This window comes from Protopterus annectens, chromosome 9.part0 (genome assembly GCF_019279795.1).
Source record: "Protopterus annectens isolate FY-2018-M chromosome 9.part0, PAN1.0, whole genome shotgun sequence".
Lineage (NCBI taxonomy): Eukaryota > Metazoa > Chordata > Ceratodontiformes > Protopteridae > Protopterus > Protopterus annectens.
The window spans coordinates 1521478352-1521501918 of NC_056743.1; the positions used below are offsets into that span (position 1 = coordinate 1521478352).

Below are 23567 nucleotides of genomic sequence, written 5' to 3' on the forward strand. Positions count from 1 at the left end.
GTTTTACAGCAAAACTGTGGAATAGGGTGCAGGCAGGCATACGCTATGTACACAATAGTGTACGTGTGCTTAGTGAGAGGGTAGGTAATGCAAAGTATTAAACTTCTTTTCATTTCTTCACTCCTCACACATATTGGGTGAGTGATTAATGTTGCTTATGCACTGGACCAGTAGTTAACACTTATTTTGTTTGTGTGAGAAAAAAAACAGAGCCATTTTCCCACAACTTTTATTTATTCTACATTTGCTGCCTGGGGAGTTATTTTGTTTGTATGAGAGAAAAGAAAAACTTAAGCCCTCTTCACATTTTTATTTATAATATGCCTTTGCTGCATAAGGAGATAGGTAGGGGCTGTCTCAGTAAAAAAAGACTGTAAGATGCAATTAACAGCAAGCAAAAAGCGTTCCAATGTCATAGAACTACAACCGTATAAATTATGCAGAGTCTTTGAATAATTGTTCTGGTTTAAAATGCAATAATATATTTGTATTATCATTGTGTAAAAACAAGTTTGAGTAAAAAAGATGCTTTATTCTGTGGCTGACATTTTGAGTAAATGGTTTATTGTGTTATATAGTGTATGTTGTAATAAATGGCATTTTTCTCGTCAGGCCACAACAGAAAATATGTAATACCTTACTTTTCTATGCAGTCAGTAAAACAAAATAAACAGATAAATTATTGCCTGTACAGAATCAAAATTTGTCAGGAGTCCTAGATGGATTACAATGGGAAAGAAATTTGTGTCATGATCTAAAGAGTAGACCAAAACACCGTAAAACTGGTGGTTTGTATAGCTTCATGGAATATAATGATTGACTGTAATTATATTTCTTTTGTCTTATTGAAGGCCTGAATAGAATGTAAAATTATTGTTTTGTTATGCCCTTTGTATGAAAAACAAACAATATGTTGTTGATTTCTTTCTTTATTACTTCCATTGCTCAAAGTAGTTTGCCTAAAGTTAAATTATAGAAGAAGGAAAAGTGTCTCCTTAACCTTTAACTGCATATGCCATGTTGAATATTTAAAATGTATTCAGTGTATGATATATCACAGTTAGTTATGTACAGCCACCATAATGAAAGGCTTGTGTTTAAAAATGATAGGTAATGTGTGTATAGAGTTAAAGAAAATCGATTTGGCCTGCTGTAGCATATTAAAACTGTAATAAAAGTTAATAAATAGTTGAGAGTGCAAAGTACAGCAGAATATAATTTCCAGTGATTTCAGTGCTCTAACGATGCGTCTCTGTGATCATCTGTAGTGCATACTGTTTAACTACACAGACAGACTTCAAGCAGTGTTTTAGTGAGAATATACTAACTTTTGACTGAACAGGTGAAGGTCAGTTTCACAGGTTAATTGTATGTTGCTTACATTAATATATACTTAAATGATTGACAGTGTGAATATAAACAAAGTTTTATAGTCTCCAGTTTTGGCTGACGTCTAACAGTGGGGGTTGGGTTAGGGCAACAACTGTAAAGAGAAGTGAACTGCTTATATCTCAAACTGAACTCAAAGCTCTTCTCTTTAAGGATCAGTTTGTTTTCTTTGTTCTGCTCAGCATTTCATTCTCTGCATGCATAAAACTAGTGCTGATTTTGTCAAGCTGTTTGCACTTTATTTATTTATTTATTATTTTTTTATTTATTTAAATTTGTTGACCGGGAGTGTCCGACTGGACGTGGGTCCATTTTCAGCGGAGGCCCAGGGAGAAAAGCTCCACAGTAAAATAAACAGACACATTGGATTACATAGTGATTAACAATTTAACATAGAAATTACTTACTACATATTTACAGATGAAGAACATAGTACATCAGTAGACAACTAGAATCTTTATCTGTGAAGTACATAACAGGCATTAACAAATGTAACAATGAGAAGTTCCTGCTGTATAATAAGTACTAGGCTTATAAGCATCTGAGCTTGCTATCATCAAGGTAGTTGGTGGAGGTGAAAGAAAGGTAATAGTTGGATGGGGTGGATATTAGAGTGGGAGTTGCAAGGGCATAGCCAGCATGTTTTTAGGTGCTTTTAATAAAGTTTTGAAGTTGATGCATGATGGTATGGAGGTAATTGTGGGTGGGAGTGAGTTCCATAATTTGGCTATGGCGCAAGAGAATAGTGCTTCACCAGCAGAGTTATTGGCTTTAGTGATCTGCAAGTGATTTTTGTTGCTGGATCTTAGTGGTCTGGTGGTGCGATAGGGTTGGAGTAGATTGTGGAGGGATGGGACATTTAGTGGATGGTTTACTAGTTTGTGGTCGAGTGAGAGTTGATACCACTGAAGGAGGTGAGGGAGTTCAAGCCAGCCCAGTTCAGCAAGTGAGAGACAGTGGTGACTACGGTAGGATGCCCCTGTGGCGAATTTGGCGATTTTGTTGTAGCAGGTCTCTAGCTTGTTTAGATCACATTGCCTTAGGTTGGTATATACTGGAGAGGCATAAAGTAGGGTGGAGATAAGGTGGGAATTTGCTATTGAAATCTTTGCTGCTTTGGTGAGAAATTGTTTATTTCTGTATAATGCTCCTAGTTTTTTGTGAACTTTTTTTATGGTCATGGATATGTGAATGTCAAATTTTAGTTTATTGTCTATTTCCACTCCTAGCAATTTGGTGTGTTCAGTTGGGTATATAGTGGTGTTGTCTTTTGCTGTGATGTTAGTGAGAGTTGTTTTGAGTATGTTTGGTAGGTTGGAAGATGAGTAGTTTAGTTTTGTTTGGGTTGAGTATTAATTGGGCATCGGATAACCATGTTTCAACAGAGGTAAAGGCTTCCTGTGTGACTTTTTGCAGTTTGGGTAGGGACTGGGCTGAGCAGATGATGGTTGAGTCATCTGCGTATTGGATGAGTGTGCCATGTTTGGTGGCAGAGGCTAGATTATTGGTGTAAACAGAGAAAAGTAGGGGTCCAAGGATGGATCCTTGGGGAACCCCTATGGAGACAGGTAGTTGGGAGATATGTCATTCTGCCATACAACAGATTGTTGGTGGTCAGACAGGTAACTCTGAAACCAGTTGGTGACTGATTGTGAGAAGGATAGGTTATTGAGGACAGAGATAAGTTGTTTGTGTGGGACCATGTCAAATGCTTTAGATAGGTCTAGGAAAGTAGCAGAGGAGAGATAGCCATTGTTTTTATGCTGAAGGATAGTGTTAGTAAAGGAGAGTAAGGCAGTGGTGGTGCTATGGTTTGGTCGGAAACCATGCTGAGTACTGGAAAGGAGGTTGTTAGTAAGGAGGTAGTGTGAGACCTGAGAGTGTATGCATCTCTCTAGTATTTTGGAGAGTGGAGAGAGAATAGCTTTGGGGTAATTGGTTAGTTCTGTGGAGGGTCCGCCTTTGTGGAGGGGAATTTGGGAATGTAACTTTCTGACAGAGATCGGTTAATCAAGATGGATACTGGGTAGGCCAGAGCATCAGCTGCGATTTGTAGGTACTCACTTGGGAGGTTGTTTGCTGCTAATTTGGTGGGTTTAAGTTTAGTTAAGAGTTTTTTTATGTTGGAGGTAGGTACAGGAGAAAAAGAGAAGGCAGTGTGGAGATTACTAGTTGAACGTGTGGGTTGGAGGGGAGGGGGGGTTGTGTTGTTTAGCTAGTGATAGTATGGTTTGGGTGAAGTGTGTGTTGAATGCACTTTGCTGTTGTATTCATGTTTCTTGGTCTGTCAGGTTAACTATTCACTATTTATGTCTCTGATTTCAAATAACTTTTGAGTTTTGAGATTGTTGCTAGTTCTTTGAATCTTGGGAGAGATCCCAAGTGTTTTATCATTTCAGCTTTTAAATGCTGCCCATTGTCTTCTGGAATACCAGAATGACTTTGTTAGGACTTTGGTTTGCATAGTTGCCTTTAATTTTACTCTTTTGTATAATTTTTAGTTCAGGGGAATGAAATGTCACTAATGTATTTTTAGCATATTGTAGGTTACTAGCACAGAAGACTTCAGTCTTTTCTTTGTGATGTCATGGTGATGTCATTGTTTTTTTTTTTTTTACTATAGTTTCATACATAAAGCACATTAAGTATGGCAAAATAGTTATAGGGGTAAAGTGTGATGACAGAAAACTGCACAATGGAGAGAGGGCTGTATCTCATGTGTTGGAAATGGTACACATACTTCCCTAAGTGGTACCATCTACCAATATCTAAATGTCAACTACAAATGGCAAATGTTTCAGCATAGTTGTCTGTTACCAAAGCAATGTAAATTTCTGCCTCTGGCACATTTGTCTCATTTTTGTTTGATTTCTCGCTGCTGTTTTCCTCTCGCTTTCCCACATTCTTGATTCCTAGTGTTTATTTAATGTAGTAGAGCTTTAATAGTTATATTTTACAATGCAACATCATTTAGGCAGTTTTATTTGAATGCCTCTGTGTTGTTCAACCAAGAAGAAGGGATATTGCACGTTTCTATACATAACCTGCATTCAGTGTAGAAAGCTGGTTGCTTTAAAAATATAATGGTCTCTTGAAAAGGCTCTGATGTGATGTCAGAATTAAATAAATTCATATTTAAATAGTGATAGCAATCCTATATCATACCCATATGGTGTGGCAAAATGGGCCTATTACAATGCTGTTTTTGATGCTTTATTTTATTTTATTTGCTAATTGGTAAAAGATGCTGGTCCCAAGACCCTTTTTAGTCACAAAAGTAGTTATATTAGTTTATAAAAAGTCATGTCTTGCAAATATAGGAAATACAAATTTAAATGTGACCAGTGCATAGCTAATACTGGACGCTAACATAGGTTGATAGTAAAATATATAAAATTGCACATAAACATAATATTATACAGTCTTATTAATATGCACCTGAGTCAGAAATTAACATTATTAATATACATCAGCAGTAGGGGATTATATAGCAAGTAGTATGAAACTGTTGTAGAGTTGAAATTCCTCCCCCTACCCAGCTCTACTTAGTCTTCCAGCTGTCATCCCTGTTACTGTGACTACCCACCTCCTAGATCCCCAGCTGCATCTGCCAGGTAGTCCCAGAGCTAATCCTAGATTTTGGTGGGCCTCCCAAAGTTTTGTGGAGTCAGTCTTTCACTGATCATTTGTAATGCATGGGGAATTTATCCCATAGGGAAACATGGGAAATAAGCCAGGATCCATCAGGCATGTCAGTTTATCAACAGACCCTAAACCTATTGCTTGTCCCAGAGAGTCTGGGACAATTCTTACTTTGAGAATGTGATGTGAGCTATCCCATATGATAACTTTGAAGCCTGGGCAGTTATACCGAAGAGGGTATTATTATCTACTCTAGAATATGTCTCGCCACTCTTCACTGACATACCCTTCTCCACCTACAGCTGACTGCATGTTGTCCCACAAAAATATCTGTAGCTCTCTTGTACAAGCTCTCAAACATGAACACTGCCATGTCTCACTCCCCAAAACTAAACTTCTCCCAGTCACTTGGGGGGGAATCTAGCTTGCTATTCCCTAACCTGTAAAAGTCCACCCTCAACTCTTAAATATTAAACCATTCCATCTCTAGCTCACTAACTATGCAAACACAAATGCCACTACAGTCATTTAGAAAGTTGCACCACATCCTGCTCACCTTGTGATCTAATAGTTTGGAATTCACTGCCGGTTGTTGTTAGAAACTTATCCTCAAATCTAAGTCTAACCTTGGCAGATTCTGTTTTAATGAGCTGAAGTGCAGCTGTTCTTACTGCTCACTTAGAATAAGATTGCTACTGATATCAGTTGTTGCTTGACTCTGCCTTTACTTATATTACACCATTGGAACTGGTTTACATTTACAAGCCTGCAACTAATGTTATATACTTATTTACTAGTTATACTTCTACTTGTCTGCTACTGGCAGCACTGTGTATTAGCTTATTTTGCATTATAACCAATCATGAAAAATGACCTTGGGTCCAGTCCACTCATAATATTTGAACAAATAAATTATAAAATAAAACAGCACAGTTTTGCTTAACTTAATATGAAATTGCAGTGTTTCACTATTCCACTACAGTGTCTCTTCAAGATGTCAGGTTGCAGGATGTGTTATGAATAATTATGGCTTTATGGTTAAAGTAACTTGCTGCTGATAAATAATGCTTTAAGGGCCTGAGTTTGATAACCCAAATGTAAACCAAGTTACTTAATCACAATAATGTCCCTGTGTTTTCTTATGTAAAAACAATTTGCCCCTTCCGGGTCTTAGCCAGTTATATAAATAAATGCAACCATGTCTGCACTGTCTTATTCCAATCTTGAGTGAGCTACAACAGAGCTTAAAGCACCTCATGTTGCAGAAAAGTTGACAGGCGGCAAACTCACTTAAGTATACAAAACTGGATAAACCTGGAGTGGTCTAGAAACAGAAAAAGGAGGAAAACAAATGAATTTCTGCTCTTAAAACTATGCTGTGTCAATTCCCTTCATATTAACCAGTACTGCCATAATGCTTTATTTACCACCTTTATTTTGAAATTGTTCTAACTTAAGCATCATGCAAGTTACCGATATATAATATAAGCACAGTGCAACACTCCCTCTTTTTAATTTAAATATGTAATTGTCAGTGTTTTACATCAATTGATTCTTCTAATATGAAGCTATGATGACTTAAGGACTGCATTAATTGGTGGAAAGCTCCAGTGTCTCACACCTTGCAGCACATTTGCCTTCTTTTATTTAAAGTTATAATGTTCCTCCTATCCCTCACACTCACTGCTTTTTAATTTAATACTCTAGTTGCACTCCCTCTTAGATGTACAGCCTTCTTGGTACCATGGCAAAGAATACAATTCTTGTTATTGACAGTGAGCACTTAACTGCAATTATTACTCAACCTCTTTAAGCTGATGTAAAGATACCAATCCTTCTGTATATATCAGCAAAAGTATTGTAGACAAACCATTCGCAACTGCTATATAGTTTATATATGCAAGCAAAGGACAAAAGAAGGAAACCAGAGATGTTTTAATGAACTTATATGCCAGTCAAATACGTTCATGTTCTCACTTAATATTGTTCTGAGGAGAAATGCACTTAAAATTTTTTTACATTTTGGCACTAGGTTGTACATGCAAATATGATGAATAATAATTCCAGTACACTACATTTTCTTCAAGATTTCCTTATTTTTTTACTGTTTTACAGTTGCAGAAACAGAACAGTAAAGATGAAAAGTAACAGAATCTGTTTTTGTTTTTCACTCAGCTTTAGCTTCATTCCTTTACTCACCATCTTGATTCTCTCCTGGCCGCCACACTGATGCATTCATTTCCCCTTGCTGAAAGCCCTAAGGCTCATTCATTCCTTGGAGGTGAGGTGTGAGTGGACCAGGAGCAGGCATGTCATCCATGCACTGCATTCATTTCCCCTTGCTGAAAGCCCCAAGGCTCATTCATTCCTTGGAGGTGAGGTGTGAGTGGACCAGGAGCAGGCATGTCATCCATGCACTGCATTCATTTCCCCTTGCTGAAAGACCTAAGGCTCATTCATTCCTTGGAGGGGAGGTGTGAGTGGACCAGGAGCAGGCATGTCATCCATGCACTGCATTCATTTCCCCTTGCTGAAAGCCCTAAGGCTCATTCATTCCTTGGAGGTGAGGTGTGAGTGGACCAGGAGCAGGCATGTCATCCATGCACTGCATTCATTTCCTTGCTGAAAGCCCTAAGGCTCATTCATTCCTTGGAGGTGAGGTGTGAGTGGACCAGGAGCAGGCATGTCATCCATGCACTGCATACATTTCCCCTTGCTGAAAGCCCTAAGGCTCATTCATTCCTTGGAGGTGAGGTGTGAGTGGAACAGGAGCAGGCATGTCATCCATGCACTGCATTCATTAACCCTTGCTGAAAGCCCTAAGGCTCATTCATTCCTTGGAGGTGAGGTGTGAGTAGACCAGGAGCAGGCATGTCATCCATGCACTGCATTCATTAACCCTTGCTGAAAGGCCTAAGGCTCATTCATTCCTTGGAGGTGAGGTGTGAGTGGACCAGGAGCAGGCATGTCATCCATGCACTGCATTCATTAACCCTTTCTGAAAGCCCTAGGGCTCATTCATTCCTTGGAGGTGAGGTGTGAGTGGACCAGGAGCAGGCATGTCATCCATGCACTGCATTCATTAACCCTTGCTGAAAGCCCTAAGGCTCATTCATTCCTTGGAGGTGAGGTGTGAGTGGACCTGGTGCTGGCATGTCATCCATGCACTGCATTCAATTCCCCTTGCTGAAAGCCCTAAGGCTCATTCATTCCTTGGAGGTGAGGTGTGAGTGGACCAGGAGCAGGCATGTCATCCATGCACTGCATTCATTAACCCTTGCTGAAAGCCCTAAGGCTCATTCATTCCTTGGAGGTGAGGTTTGAGTGGACCAGGAGCAGGCATGTCATCCATGCACTGCATTCATTTCCCCTTGCTGAAAGCCCTAAGGCTCATTCATTCCTTGGAGGTGAGGTGTGAGTGGACCAGGAGCAGGCACGTCATCCATGCACTGCATTCATTTCCCCTTGCTGAAAGCCCTAAGGCTCATTCATTCCTTGGAGGTGAGGTGTGAGTGGACCAGGAGCAGGCATGTCATCCATGCACTGCATTCATTAACCCTTGCTGAAAGCCCTAAGGCTCATTCATTCCTTGGAGGTGAGGTGTGAGTGGACCTGGAGCAGGCATGTCATCCATGCACTGCATTCAATTCCCCTTGCTGAAAGCCCTAAGGCTCATTCATTCCTTGGAGGTGAGGTGTGAGTGGACCAGGAGCAGGCATGTCATCCATGCACTGCATTCATTAACCCTTGCTGAAAGCCCTAAGGCTCATTCATTCCTTGGAGGTGAGGTGTGAGTGGACCAGGAGCAGGCATGTCATCCATGCACTGCATTCATTTCCCCTTGCTGAAAGCCCTAAGGCTCATTCATTCCTTGGAGGTGAGGTGTGAGTGGACCAGGAGCAGGCATGTCATCCATGCACTGCATTCATTTCCCTTGCTGAAAGCCCTAAGGCTCATTCATTCCTTGGAGGTGAGGTGTGAGTGGACCAGGAGCAGGCATGTCATCCATGCACTGCATTCATTAACCCTTGCTGAAAGGCCTAAGGCTCATTCATTCCTTGGAGGTGAGGTGTGAGTGGACCAGGAGCAGGCATGTCATCCATGCACTGCATTCATTAACCCTTTCTGAAAGCCCTAAGGCTCATTCATTCCTTGGAGGTGAGGTGTGAGTGGACCAGGAGCAGGCATGTCATCCATGCACTGCATTCATTAACCCTTGCTGAAAGCCCTAAGGCTCATTCATTCCTTGGAGGTAATGTGTGAGTGGACCTGGAGCAGGCATGTCATCCATGCACTGCATTCAATTCCCTTTGCTGAAAGCCCTAAGGCTCATTCATTCCTTGGAGGTGAGGTGTGAGTGGACCAGGAGCAGGCATGTCATCCATGCACTGCATTCATTAACCCTTTCTGAAAGCCTTAAGGCTCATTCATTCCTTGGAGGTGAGGTGTGAGTGGACCAGGAGCAGGCATGTCATCCATGCACTGCATTCATTTCCCCTTGCTGAAAGCCCTAAGGCTCATTCATTCCTTGGAGGTGAGGTGTGAGTGGACCAGGAGCAGGCATGTCATCCATGCACTGCATTCATTTCCCCTTGCTGAAAACCCTAAGGCTCATTCATTCCTTGGAGGTGAGGTGTGAGTGGACCAGGAGCAGGCATGTCATCCATGCACTGCATTCATTTCCCCTTGCTGAAAGCCCTAAGGCTCATTCATTCCTTGGAGGTGAGGTGTGAGTGGACCAGGAGCAGGCATGTCATCCAAGCACTGCATTCATTTCCCCTTGCTGAAAGCCCTAAGGCTCATTCATTCCTTGGAGATGAGGTGTGAGTGGACCAGGAGCAGGCATGTCATCCATGCACTGGCAAATGGTTTTATTTTTTGATTCTCTGACCACAGCTCTTGCCTGGCAACTTGATCACTGTTTGGCTTGCAATGGGCATTGCCAAGGATATGTCACTTGCTTCAAATGGTGATGTAATGCCTCAGGGCTGCCCCCCTTTGAAGCCAATTCTCCCATGTGGTCCACAGTTATCACCAAGGAATGTAATGTGGGGCTGTGCACCATGGCCATACACTACATGTATCACCCTGTAGAGAGGTAAGCTGGCTAAATCGTCACCCCTTCCATGCATTAGTTTCAAAAAGCACCTATGCTGCTAACTGAAGTGAATTGCCTGGGCTGTAGCCAGGGCTTTTTTCTTGTATGCCATTACATCTGGCTGGTTTTATGATCTTGAATTTACAAAAGTACTCCATTTTAAGACTTGTTTTATTTAGCATATATCATGGACAGAAATATTTTGACATTAATATATTTTTTGTACCTATCTTCTAAGTATTAACATGCTGTCATAGCTTCTTAAAGTAATCTTTTCACAACCACTACACCGAATATCCAACTTTCCCACTTCCATCCCAGTAGTCAACCAACCATACTGCGCCTCCTCCTTTGCAAATTCCTGGATCCGCCACTGGAATGTACTCAATTTTGTAATAAGCCAGGTCATTAAATATCATTTTGTCAGATTTGCTCATGAAAAACTATGGGAGCATTTCATGTCATTGAAAGAATAGTTGCGCAAAATCTCACCACAACCATAGATGTCCTTCTCTTCCATGTTGTAGTATTCCAAACTCTTGGGTTATCCTCTGCTAGCTACCCGAACATCCAGCCAGTACACAAAAGCTTTTAGTCACTGCTAGGTACACAGGACATCTGATGTTGGCCTAGGGAGCGTGGGCCATAAAAGTGACATCTGCACGTACCTTTCCTCAGAACTGAATGTTGCAGTTGGACCCCAGTCCCAGGACAGCTGCATAAGTTCTGTGCCATCCAAGAAAGAACAGTTTAGATGGAAAGAACGGGGGTAAGGTGGGAGGGAATTAATACTGCTACATGGATGAGAAGGACATCTATGGTTATGGTAAGATTTTACACAACTATTCTATGCCCTATTCTCATGTTGCAGTACTTCAAACTCTTGGGTGAGTGCCAAAACCCACAGAGAAGAAGAGGGTGGTGGTATGGAACTGTTCTCCATGCACGATTGCCCTAGCAAACCCCACTGTGGATCTGGAAATGTGATCCAACCTGTAGTGTTTAATGAAGGTATGGACAGATGACCATGTTGCTGCCTCTAGAATGGAAGCAGTGTCCAGTGCATTGAAGAAGGCCCCAGATGAAGTCATGGCTCAAGTAGAGTGGGCATTAATTTTTGAATTGAGTTGTTTCCTATGGAATGTGCAGTAAAAGGATATAGCTTTGGAAATCCAAGCAGAAATGGTATGTTTTGTCACTGCCTTTCCCAGAGCTCTGGGGTGGACGGAGACAAATAGTTGCTCTGATTTCCTTATGGCCATAGTCTTGTCAAGGTAAAATCGAAGTTGTCTGTGAACATCAAGGGAATGTAAGACTCTCTCGCTGTCATTTTGGGGGTGAGGGAAAAAGATGAGCAGGTGAATACCCTGATTGAAGGATAGATCACTGACCACATTGGCCATAAAGGAGTCTGGTCCTCAGAGTCACTCTATCCTTGTGGCAGATCAGGAAGGGAGGTGTTGCCATATGGGCCTAGAGTTTGGAACTCATCTAGCTGATGTCAGGGCCACAATAAGTACAGTGTTCTACGTACAATGCTTCAGAGATGCCTTAGATGCTGGTTCAAAGGAAGCAACATGGAGTTTCTCTAAAATGTAACTCAGATCCCATGGAGGTGGAACTGGTCTCCTGGGAGGTCTGAGGTGTAGTACTCCCTTACGGAATAACTCTGGAGGGAGATGGGAAGCTAGAGGGGGATCAAGAGGCAAACAGGCTGAGATAGCAGCAAGGTGTGCTTTAACAGAGGAATATGCCAACCCTGCTTGCACACGTTCACACAGATAGGACAGCACTAAGGGGACCTCACTTTGAAAAGGGTCTAGCTGTCTTTGTAGACACCACATGGAGAACAACTTCCATTTAGATAAATAATATCTCCTAGTATTAGGTTTCCTGGCCTCCTGCAAGACTGTTAGCACATCCTCAGTGTAAAGGTGTCTAGAAGGGATCAAAAACATTTTTTTAAACATTCACCAAAATTACCTTCAATGATTCGACATGAATCAAAAACTACAGAGTAAAGCATTCTTGAGTCTTTCTTTGTGTGGAGTGGGCTGTGATCACTGCCCCCACATCCCCCATATAATAATTCCAGGATCATGCCACTTCCAAAATAGAGGAACAAACTCAACAAAAGCTGCCTCTTGTAAAGGTAGCTTCTCAGTGACTTCAAGGTAGCTTCCCAGTGACTTCATTCAAATAGTGCTCGTCTGCACTTGGTGACAGACAGTCACAGAAACGGCCATTGCAAATGGTATATAATTATGTGTGTGTTTAAGGAGATATTAAACTCAACAGCATCAAGGAAGTGCATTGTGGCTTAAGCAGACTCAACCCCCTCCATGAAGCATGGCAGTCAGCAAGCAGTTTGCTTTACAGCTTCTTGAAGGTGATGGATGCTAGATCTTTCAGATGCTTCAGACTCATTGCATAATTACAAGCAAAACACACTGCCTTACAAATTAAAAAGAGGCCAACATTCAGCAGTACAGGACTTGTCACAGCTCTGTGTAGTGCTTTTAATCACAACACTAAAACAATGTTTACCAACTTAGAAATATTTTACCTCATGATAAATTCCTGAAGATAAACTCAAAATTAGAAGTCTAAATGCTGCACATAAGAAAGAAGTATGATTAAAAGGAAGACACACATATGTAGTCCAGGTGAGAAAAAGAGGACAGTCATACCTGTTGTTGCCTGTCAACAAGTGAAGGAAATATCAGCCCTGGGCAATCACAAAGCTTCACAGATGGAGTGAGGAAGTATGTCTGAAAATATTTAGTATGTCCAGGAGTCCGAGAAACGCTCACCACTTTCCTTCCCACCAGTCCATTGATGATAGATGACTTTCCAACATTTGGAAACCCTGTAATGACAGAACACATGTACACTTGGAATCAGAACACATCTACCTAAATAATATCATACCACTGAGACTCCACCAGAAACTTCAACAATGAATAAAACCAACAGGGTACAAAACAGATTTGTATCTTAAAGACTTAACTGAAATAATTCATCACAAGGAGACAGACACAGTAGTTATGTACTTACTATAAAGCTGGGTCCCTTTATTCACATCTGTACAATATAACTTATGGGTCCTCAAACCGCTTGTCAGATCCAACCCAGCAAAAAAAGAAGTTATGTCTTACCATAGCATTCCATCTGTGTTGTTGATCTTCAGTAATCCTTGACTGTGGGCTTGGTTCAGAGCCTCGGAACAGACTTGGCTGTTTACTTCAGCTTGCACCTTACTCTCAAGCTAGGCTCTATCCATAATGCTCCTCTCAAAATTATCTCATATTGAGTTTGCCCAACTTAGAGGCAGACAGACAAGCAGAAATTATACTACTACTAATAATAGTGACAATAAAAAAACATAATAATGGGAGACCAGACATATGACCCTAATAATGAAGCCAGCCATGGAATATTCGGTCCATTAAGAGTCTCATGTTGGGGGAATGTCAAGGATTAGTGAAGATCGACAACACAGATGGAATGTTATGATAAGACATAACTTCTTTGTCTGATGTCAATCTTCCCTCAGTCCTCGACTGTGGGACAGATTCCCAGCTACTTTAGTTTTGGGAGGTCTCACGGAAGAATATTCCTAAGCACCATCAAACCAAATGAGACCTGTTCCAATATGTAATGAGTGGTGAAGGTATGTGGAAAAGACTAAGTGGCCGCTGCACAAAAATCATCCAAGGATGCTCTGGCATGAAAAACTGCAGAAGTTGCCACTGCTCATGTTGAATGTTCTTTAACTGGGCGTGGAGGTTGGAGCCCTTTTGACTAACAAATAAATGTAATACAGTCTCTAAGCCATTTTGCCAAGGTAACCTTTGACACTGGAGTACCTAAAGCTAGAGAAGAAAACGCAACAAATAATTGGTCAGATTTTCTGAAATCCTTTGTTTTGTGAAGGTAAAAACGTAGTTGCCTGTGGACGTTTAGCAAAAGAAGGGAATGCTCCCCTTTATTGGTAAAATTAGGGAAGAAGACTGGCAACTGAAGTGCTTGATTTATATTAGCTTCTGAAACTACCTTTGGCAAAAACCCTACCCTTGTGGAATATTAAGTATGGAAGTTTGCAGGATAAGGCCTGAAGTTCAGATACTCTTCTGGCAGATGTAATATCCTCTAAAAACAAAGGTTCCAAGGTAAAAATCTTTAAGTCACAAGTTGCTGATGGTTCAAAGGGAGATGAAGTAAGGAACTGCAGGACTAATGTTAGAATCCAAGAAGGAATTGGTGCTTTAAATGGAAGTCTTAACATGAAGAGTCCCTTTAAAAATGCTTTGCAAAGTTCGTGTGACATTAAAGATAAAAAAATGCTTTGCAAAGTTTGTGTGGCATTAAAGATAAACCATCAAATCCCATATGAAAGTCTGAGATTGTCGCTAGATGAACTTCAATTGTTGATGCAGAGGAACAAGATTGGTAGAGGTTGGCTAAGAAATCCAAAACCTTATGAACCGGGCTTGAATAAGGATAAAATTTGTTGTTAGGGGCCCAGTTCAAAATTTTTTCGCATTTACTTTGATAAAGTTCCCTAGTTGAAGGTTTGTGATGAGCCACAATAACTTGTCGGACAGGAGATGATAGGGAAGGATGCCTGGCAATCATAGGAATTTGAGAAGCCACTCAGTGAACTTGAGATGTTGGAGATTCGGATGAACCATGCCTTCCGGATGAGGCAGCAGATCTGGAGCTGGGTCCAGAATCCATGATTTCCGAAGGAGGAGAGGCCAGAGGAAGGGAAACCAAACCTGTTGAGGCCAGAAAGAAGCATTGAGGATTACAGAGTTCTCCATCCTCTTGGCTTTCTTTAAAAATTGCGATATCAAGGGAGTTGGAGGAAAGGCTTAGAGAAGACCAGGGGGCCAGTCGTGAAGAAGAGCATTTCTGGGCGACTCCCCTGGTGGGGGATTAGGCCAAAATAACTTCTGCACTTGTTCAAAGGTGAGGCAAAAAGAACACAGCAAGGTTGGCCCCAGTGATGAAAAAGGATTGAGAGACCACTCATGAGGCATGAGAACAGTTGTGCTCAGCTTGTCCATTATCACGCTGAAGCTCCCAAGAATGTGCATTGCTATAAGAAAGCAGTTGGAAGAAATCTCCCTTTGCCAAACTCTGAGGGGTTCTCGACACAATGGGTAAGATTTGGTTCCCCCTTGCTTGTTGATGTACCAAACTACTGACATGTTGTCCGTTTGAACTGATACTGTTTCCAAAGGAAAGACATCCTGGATTGTTTGCAACACTAATAGCACTGCCCTTATCTCCATAACACTGATGTGCAAGTTGGCCTCTAGTTGGGACCACGTGCCTTGGACTGTCCTTCCCAGATAATGCCCCCCCCCCCCCCAATCTGGTAAGCATCCATGGTCACTATGGCTTGGTGTTGCAGAAGAATGAATGGTCGTCCCAAGAGAATCTGATTGGAATGGACCCATCATGAAAGATCTTGTTTGCAGTGACTAGTATTCACAATTAGGCAAGATATTGGTTGATGAATCAAAGACCACTGAGAGGCAAGTAACCATTGCAGGATATACATGTGAATTCTTACTAAAGGGATATGAGTTATTGTGGCTGCCACTGAGCCTAACGCCTTTAGGACTGAATTTGCTGGAACTCTGTTGTTTCTTAGGATTTGACAGACTTGGGAACTGATGCACTGTAGCCTTTCTGGATGAAGAGAAGCAATTCCTGTGACAGTGTTTAAGCAAGCTCCAATGAAGGATAACTGCTGAGAAGGTTGTAAGCCTGACTTTTCATAACTTATTGTTATGCCTAGAGATGTACAGAGGTGCAGAGTGTAATCTCTTGCCTGTTCTGACGCCTGAAGGTAGTGGCAAGAAGCCAGTCGTCAAGGTATGGAAAAACTCGAAAGCCCTGCAGTCTGAGATGAGCTGTAACCACTGTCATGCATTTGGTGAACACCCTGGGGGCTGTGGTGAGTCCAAAGGGCAGTGTTCTGACTTGGAAATGACTGGCTCCCAGCCAGAAGCGCAGAAACCTTTCGGAGCATTTGTCCATTTTTATATGGTAATATGTGTCCTGGAGATCTACAGAGCACATCCAATCACCTTTTTTAAAGAATAGAAGTATCGACTGCACCTAGACCATCCGGAATTTGGTTTGCTGAACTGCTGTGTTGAACTGGCTGAGATGCAAGATGGGTCTCCAGTCCCATTTTTTGGGGCACTAAAAAGAACCTTGAGTAAAAACCAGATCCTATTTGGTCTGGTGAGGCTTTTTGGATAACACTTTTGTCTAGCAGTTTTTGAATTTCTATGACTGCTGCTTCTCTGTGACTGGGTGGAACCTCTGGGAGTTTTTTTGGGCTTATTGGGGGTAATGATAGTGGAATTTTGTAACCTCTGGATATTATTCCCTGCACCTATTTGTCCATAGTTAATATCTGCCAGGCAGATTGGTGCAGAGAAAGTTGTCCCCCGACTGCATCCAGAGAAGGGCAATTGGGCCCCCATTCAGGGGAGCTGATAGGAGCTACCAGAGAAAGATTCTCTGGTTTTGCGGTCCACTTCTGCCTCTGGGGCGACGTCTTCCATTACTTCCCCCTTTGCCCCGGAGAAAGTCTCAGTCATGTGAATCTGGAAAGGCCTTTTGGATTTTTTAAACTGTAGTCTCCCACTTCTCTGGTTCCTTGGGTAAGGCCACTGAGGACTGGAGAAACATGCGCCTATGGCAAAAAGGGTCTTGCCATCTTTTTCACATCTGGCTAAAGTATCTTTTACATTGGGACCAAAAAAGGTACATCCGTCAAACGGAGAGTTGACGAATGATGCTTTAAATGGCTCCGCAAAGTCACACAAGCACATCCAGGAGTGCCTTCTAATGGCTATGCCTGAACTTGCTGCTCTAGTTTTCCCCTCAGCTGCATGAGCAATCAGCCTCATGGATGAGTTAGAAATCGCATCTAGGGTTCCTAGCTGAGAGGTAACTTTGTCCCATAGCCCTTCAGCCACTGCTCCCGAGAGGTATCCGAGAGCTCCTTGCTCAGCTCCCTCTGTAATCTTGTAAAGTGTACCATACAATTCAAGGACCTAAGAGCGAAGGTCGTTGAAGCATAAATGCGCTTCCCAAACCCATCCAAAGTACTAGACTCCTTGTTAGGATGAAGGATAGTCGGACTTTCCTCAGCAAGTTCTTTCTTCGTGGCTGCCGCTATCACCATGAAGTCAACGGGCATGCTTTTGGACCAGTGTGGCTCGTCCTTAGGGGCTGATACAATACTATCAGGCCTCATGGGGATTGGCTCGATAGAATCTGGCATCTTCCACGTCAGCTGAGTGATCAATTTAATGAGATTCTCAGTGGATGGAGAGATCCAAGGCAGAGAGAGTTGGGCAAGAAAACCCTCCAGGTATACTCACTCTTCCGAGGAGGGCTGGATGGAAGACCAGCCATCACTCTGCTTCAGAACTTCTAGAATGCCCCTGAAGGAATCATCAGGAAGTGACCTGGGGGAACCTTCCCCTTCATCAAAATCAGTATTTTCAGTGAAAGACTCCTCTCGGGAGTCTAAGTGCTTCCTCTTGCACTTCTTTGCAGGTACTTCCTTGGGGGGATGAACCAGGGAAGTGCCCGAAGAGGAAACCACCAAAGTGGGTCTTTCCTGGGAGTTTTGTGCCCTCTGTCTTGGGGATGAGATAGATAGCAACTCGGGTCGAGGAGATGTAAGCCTTGACCTGGAAGGCGTCCCCCCCCCCACAAATAGAGGGATATTAGCCCGAAACTGAAATAGACTCCTTCAGAACCAGGGTCACAAACCGTACTGAGGAAGTGACCCCCGAAACAGAAGCCTGGGTCGATCCTACAAAGGCAGAAGCACCATGGGACATGGATGAATTCGAAGTTAAGGAAACCGATCCATGCACCTTGGACCCAGCCAGAGAGTCTTGATCCCGGGAGGTCTCTGGTGCCGAAAGCCTGGAGGAACTCAAGGCAGCTCTTGGTATCAGAGAAGAGGATGCTACCGGAACAGAGACAGTCGATGCTGGGACTGTCAGAACTGAGGGCTCCAATGACAACAAGAGTTGGAGGAGGACAAATGGCTGGTGTCATAGATAAGCTAGTTCCAACACCAGAGTGGCTAGGAACTGAGGACAATCCCCTTGCCATCAAGAGCTGATCCATCAGTCTCATAACGTCGGCTTCCAAGAGACTCAGTGGATGGAATCGAGGCAGTTGAAGGAGACCTAGGGGGTTTCAATTCGAGGAAGGGGCTTGGTGGCCTGTCCTTAAAAGGGTCAATAATTGATGAATATTTTGTCCTTGGGAGCGAAGGCAGCTTTGACTGTTCTGACACTGAAATATCTGTGGGTGCCAAGGAAGTCACTGTTGGCTCTGATAATTTTGTAGGTGCCAAGTCAGTTATACCTTTCGGTGCCGAAGAACTCTTTGGCACCACAGGCACTCTAGAAGCCTTCTTGGACGGTTCTGAAGTACTTGGAAGTGAAGAAGGTCTTTTCTTACTAGGGGAAGAAGAGGAGGAGGATGATGAAGTGCTGGCTTCAGTTCTAGACCCAGAAATAGTCTCTCTGAAATCAGTTTTCTGAAGTCCCTTAAGTATTAATTTGTTCTTATGTTCAGTAACAGCACGGATAGAAAAACTGTGAGAAACTGATCAACTTACTTGTAAGTGGACTTTCCCCAAACAATAAAAAACACAAAGGGTAGGCTCGTCAGAATTGGGCATTTTACCCTGGCATTTCTTAAATCCAGAGGTGCCTTTACAGGATTTAAGTGGAGAAACTTGCTTTTTCAACCACAATGCAAACAGTCTCACACACACACAGGTTGACAGAAAAGGATATAAAAATAGTTTTTTTTTTTTTTTAAATAATAAGAAAAAAGGTAGGAAATACCAACAATGGTAAGTAAAATACACCTTAAAAAGGTAAGGGATGTACCAACAATGGTACTTAAAGAAATGACCAATGGTAGCATAGAAAACGGAAAAAATACACGCTCACGCTAAGGAGAAGCAGGTAGACAGTAAGTGAGCTATTACGAAGGGAAAGACAGAAATATCCAAAAAGAGATTTTAAATAGGAAAAAAAATTACTTAACAATAAGCCAAGGCTAGACAGAAGGTTGAACGCATCTGACACACGAAGAAGAAATGAGATCTGAGTTAATTTTGAGAGGAGCATTATGAGTAAGAGCCTAGCTCGAGAATTTGGAAGGCGTGAGCTGAAGTAAACATCCGAGTCTGCTCCGAGGCTCAGAACCAAGCTCACAGTCAAGGACTGAGTGAAGACTGACAACATCTGATCTAGTGTTCTAGCCTCAAGAGCCTTTAAGAATGCCCTTAGTGCATGGAAATACCTCAGATCAAGCCTGGTACCAAAGGTGAAAAGGATCCAAGGCAGAGTATGAACAAAAAAAATGGAAACATCCTTCAGGTCTTACAAGGTGACTATCTGAAATGGGAATTGGGAGGAGGGTTTTCTTATCTGAAGGACATGAATGAAAGGATCCAGCATTATGGTAACCACATAATTATCGTATCCTAGTCATTCTGCCCACCCAGTCTGACTTATGGTCAGAATCCCAAGCAACAAAAACACCTGGGTAGCATCACAAGAGGAGATCTCTGAGGACTGTGGTTACAAAGAAAGCCCTAGCTATCAATACAGCATCCAATTTGTAGTGCTTAACAAAAGAATGTAACATGGATCATGTAGCTGATACACAAATCTTGTTAAATGAGGAAGTTTTAAAGAAGGCTGCAGAAGTGACAACAGATTTGGTGGAAAGAGCCTTGGGCTTTTACATGGTAAAGGGTAACTGTGAAATGAGTACACATGAGAAATGCAATCCAGACACCACCTGAAGGCAAAATCTAAGTTGCCCATGCATGTCCAGAGTATGTAGGATATATTCGCCTCTATTGAATAAGTTCATAGGTAACAGACAAGTCCTATTCCAGGTGTGGCAATTATGGAACCTCAGAATCTCTGAGAGCTAAACATAAAACCATTAGCATCCACTTGCCTGTAATGGAGGAGATGCTTCTGGGGGAGAATCTCTTATAGTGATAGACGCTTCTTTCTCTTGTGATCCTGCAGAGCTTCTTGTTTAAACATTCCATTGGGTCCAGGTTCCTGTGGAAGGTTAAAACTGTAGTCCTTAAGCTCAGTTAAAATAAATACAAGGATTTGGTTCAGTTCAAAATGGAAGTTCCTTTACCAACAGATGAGTGCTGCTTAAAAGACTTACTCTATTGAATACATTCGAAAAAAAGACTGGTAAATAAATTGGCTGATTCATCTTCATGTCAGAAGCCACTTTGGGAAGACAGGAGGGATTATTATGGAGAGGCTCTGTGAAAAACTAAATAAGTTACTGTAGAAGACAGAGCCTGTAATTCAGAAACTTTTCTAAAATGAAGTAACAGCTACCAGAAACAAGTGTTTTCCATGAAAGAAATTTCAATGATGCTGAAGATGTTGGTTCAAAACTGAGATTTTTGTCAAGGTTTCAGGCACAAAACTGAGGGCCCATAAAGGCACTGGTTCCCTGATTGGGGGTCATCGTAGAAAAACTCATCTGAGATGGGCATTGCAAAGTCTATGAAAAGCCAGAAATCAACAAGAAAGTTGGAAATGGTTGCTAACTACACTTTTATAGTACAGAAGATGGAACCTGAATCAAACATGGTAGCTAAGAAACAAAGAATATCTGGAATTGGAGCAGAAAAGTGGTCAATGCCTTGGGAAGATGCACAGATGACAAAATGTTTCCACTTCCAGTGATACAGTTTCCATGCGGATTCCTTCTGAGAGGGAGACAGAATCATAACATCAGAAGATAAAGCTGGGTTACTGGCCATCACTGGAAGTAGATGCTGTGAAGGTCTAAGTGAGACTTCTTGGATGGGTGGGAAAAATACCCTGTCTGGAATCAAAGATTCAGGAGTGGGGAGGGTTCCCAGATATGAGGCCAGAGAAGGAGAAACCAAACTGGCCTTGGCTAAAAAGGGGGCAATGAGGATCATGGATGCTTTGCATCTAATCATTTTCTGTAAAAAAAAAAAAAATGTATTTACTTATTATTTATTTATTACATTTGTTTACTGGGTAATGACCGTCTGGGCCAGAAACCCATTTTCAGCTGTAACCCGGGGAGAAAAGCTCCAAACATACACAAGAAAATATTACTAATGTTTGATAAGTCACAGTGTAAAAAAAAAAAAATATATATATATATATATATATATATATATACACACACACACACACACACACATATATATATATATATATATATATATATATATATATATATATGGTTTACTATCATTATTTCGACTCACACTCAGTCAACCGCACTATGTTCGACAACGGAAAGTCGAACACAGCAATATCGAACTTTAAAAGCAAGCCTAGGCACGTGTTTTAACATGGGTCGAGATAGGGGTTTCACTGCTATTGCCGAACTACAAACCTCGCCCCTATCTCGACCCATGTTAAAACCCATTCCTAAGCTTGCTTTTAAAGTTCGATATTGCTGTGTTCGACTTTCCGTTGTCGAACATAGTGCGGTCGACAGAGTGTGAGTCGAAATAATGATAGTAAACCATATATATATATATATATATATATATATATATATATATATATATATACACACACACACACACACACACACACACACACACAATACATACAGATAGAGATAGATATATACATACAGTTACAAAACTGTTTGACCACTGATTTCCTAGGATTTAAGACCACATTAGCTGCTAATAGAAGAAGTATAATAAAACGTTAGCCAAGTGGAAAAAATAAAACAGGAGACAAGGTCTAGAACTAGATAGAAACGGAGTAGTTATAGGAGACTAGATGGAGAGTGGGTAGACTTAGCCAGGAGTATGACAGGAGCAGAGCCAATGAATTGCTAGATGTTCTTTTAGGAGGTGTTTGAACTGATGATAGCTAAGGTTTTTGCTATGGGTTGAGGAAGAGTGTTTCAAAACTTAGCAATTTTATAGGAGTAGAGAGAGGTACCATGAGTGTTACAGGGATGAATAACCTTTAGCAGTTTGTTTGAGGACCTGAGTGATCTGTAATCTATATTGGGTAGAATTGGGTTAGTAAGTGCAGGGCAGTCATTGGGCTGGTGAATTATTTTATGGACTATGGTCAGTTGATTTGAGTGTTAAAAAAGGTTTGGGAGTTCTAGCCAGATGACTGAGTTTCCTCTGGGAATCAGACGTAAAGGAGGATCAGCATACACTAGCATGGGAGGGGGGGCAACTCATCAACCATAGCAGACAATCTCTCAGGGGCTGTCCCTCTGAAGGTATCATGGGAAAGAACTTACTGCATTTAGTGTTGGATGGGGAGGTAAACAGACTGCAGCAAGTCTGCCACCAGTGGTTGAAAATCTGTTGGGCTACCACTGGATTGTGAGACCATGAATGAGGCATTAAGGCTGACCTGCTTAGTCTGTCCATAAGGCAACATGCAGAGCTGTGAATGTGCACTGCATCTAAAAAAACAAAGGAAAGCAATCATCCGTTGCCAAACCTTCATCACTTACTGGCACAGGGGGTATGATCCTAACCCCCCTTGTTTGTTGACATACCAAACAAAAGTCATATTGTCCATCTGGGTAGAAAAAGGTAGTCCTGAAGTTATTGCAATACTAGAATGACTGCCTGCATCTCCAATACCCTAATGTGAAGGTTTGCTTCTTCTAGACTCCATAACCCTTGGACAATTCTCCCCTTGTAATGTCCCCCCAGCTCAAGAATGCATATAGGGTGAATTTAGCCACCATCACAACTGCTGCTTGCAAATATTGGTTATGAAAATGGAGTTGACAGAAGCTGGGAAAACCACTGCAGAATTCCCATGTAAAAACAAGCAAACTATAGTATTAGAACAGATTAAGCCATTAGTCCCAGGCCTCTGAGGACCAGGGCAACTCTGGGGGAGTTGGAAAGGAGGAGGGTTTGGAAGGCTTTTCTCAGCACTTGTATTCTGTCTCAGGTAAGAGACACTAAGGCTGTGTCCAGGTGACATCCGATAAACTGAATGGCTTACATTGGTTGAAGAACTGATCTCTGTTTTTTCTTGAACGCATCTATAAACTATCAGATAGTACTCTCTGCTTTGACTAATGATTTCATTGTTGGAAAAAACAGGAGCTATAAAGGGAAAGACTCGAATCCCAAGAAGTCATAGGTGTAGCTGCTACAATTGCCATACATTTGGTGAATACCTCTGGGGCTGTGGTGAGACCAAAGGACAGGGCTCTGAACTGAAGTGACCAACTTCCAAGATGAAGCAAAGAAATCTCTGGAATGCTTTGGTTATTTTAATGTGGAGATATGCATCCTGGAGCTCTGCATAGCACATCCAGTCATCTGCCTGAAGGCAAG

At 41.9% G+C, this 23567-nt stretch overlaps 1 protein-coding gene across 1 annotated transcript in view; it reads right to left on the minus strand.

Annotated features, from left to right (window-relative positions):
- GNL1 (G protein nucleolar 1 (putative)) overlaps positions 1-23567 on the minus strand; it is a 969220-nt gene that overhangs the window by 123516 nt on the left and 822137 nt on the right. The window contains exon 9 of the mRNA XM_044084464.1: positions 12820-12998. Coding sequence (XP_043940399.1) covers positions 12820-12998 — 179 coding nt within the window. The remainder of the gene's footprint in view (positions 1-12819; positions 12999-23567) is intronic.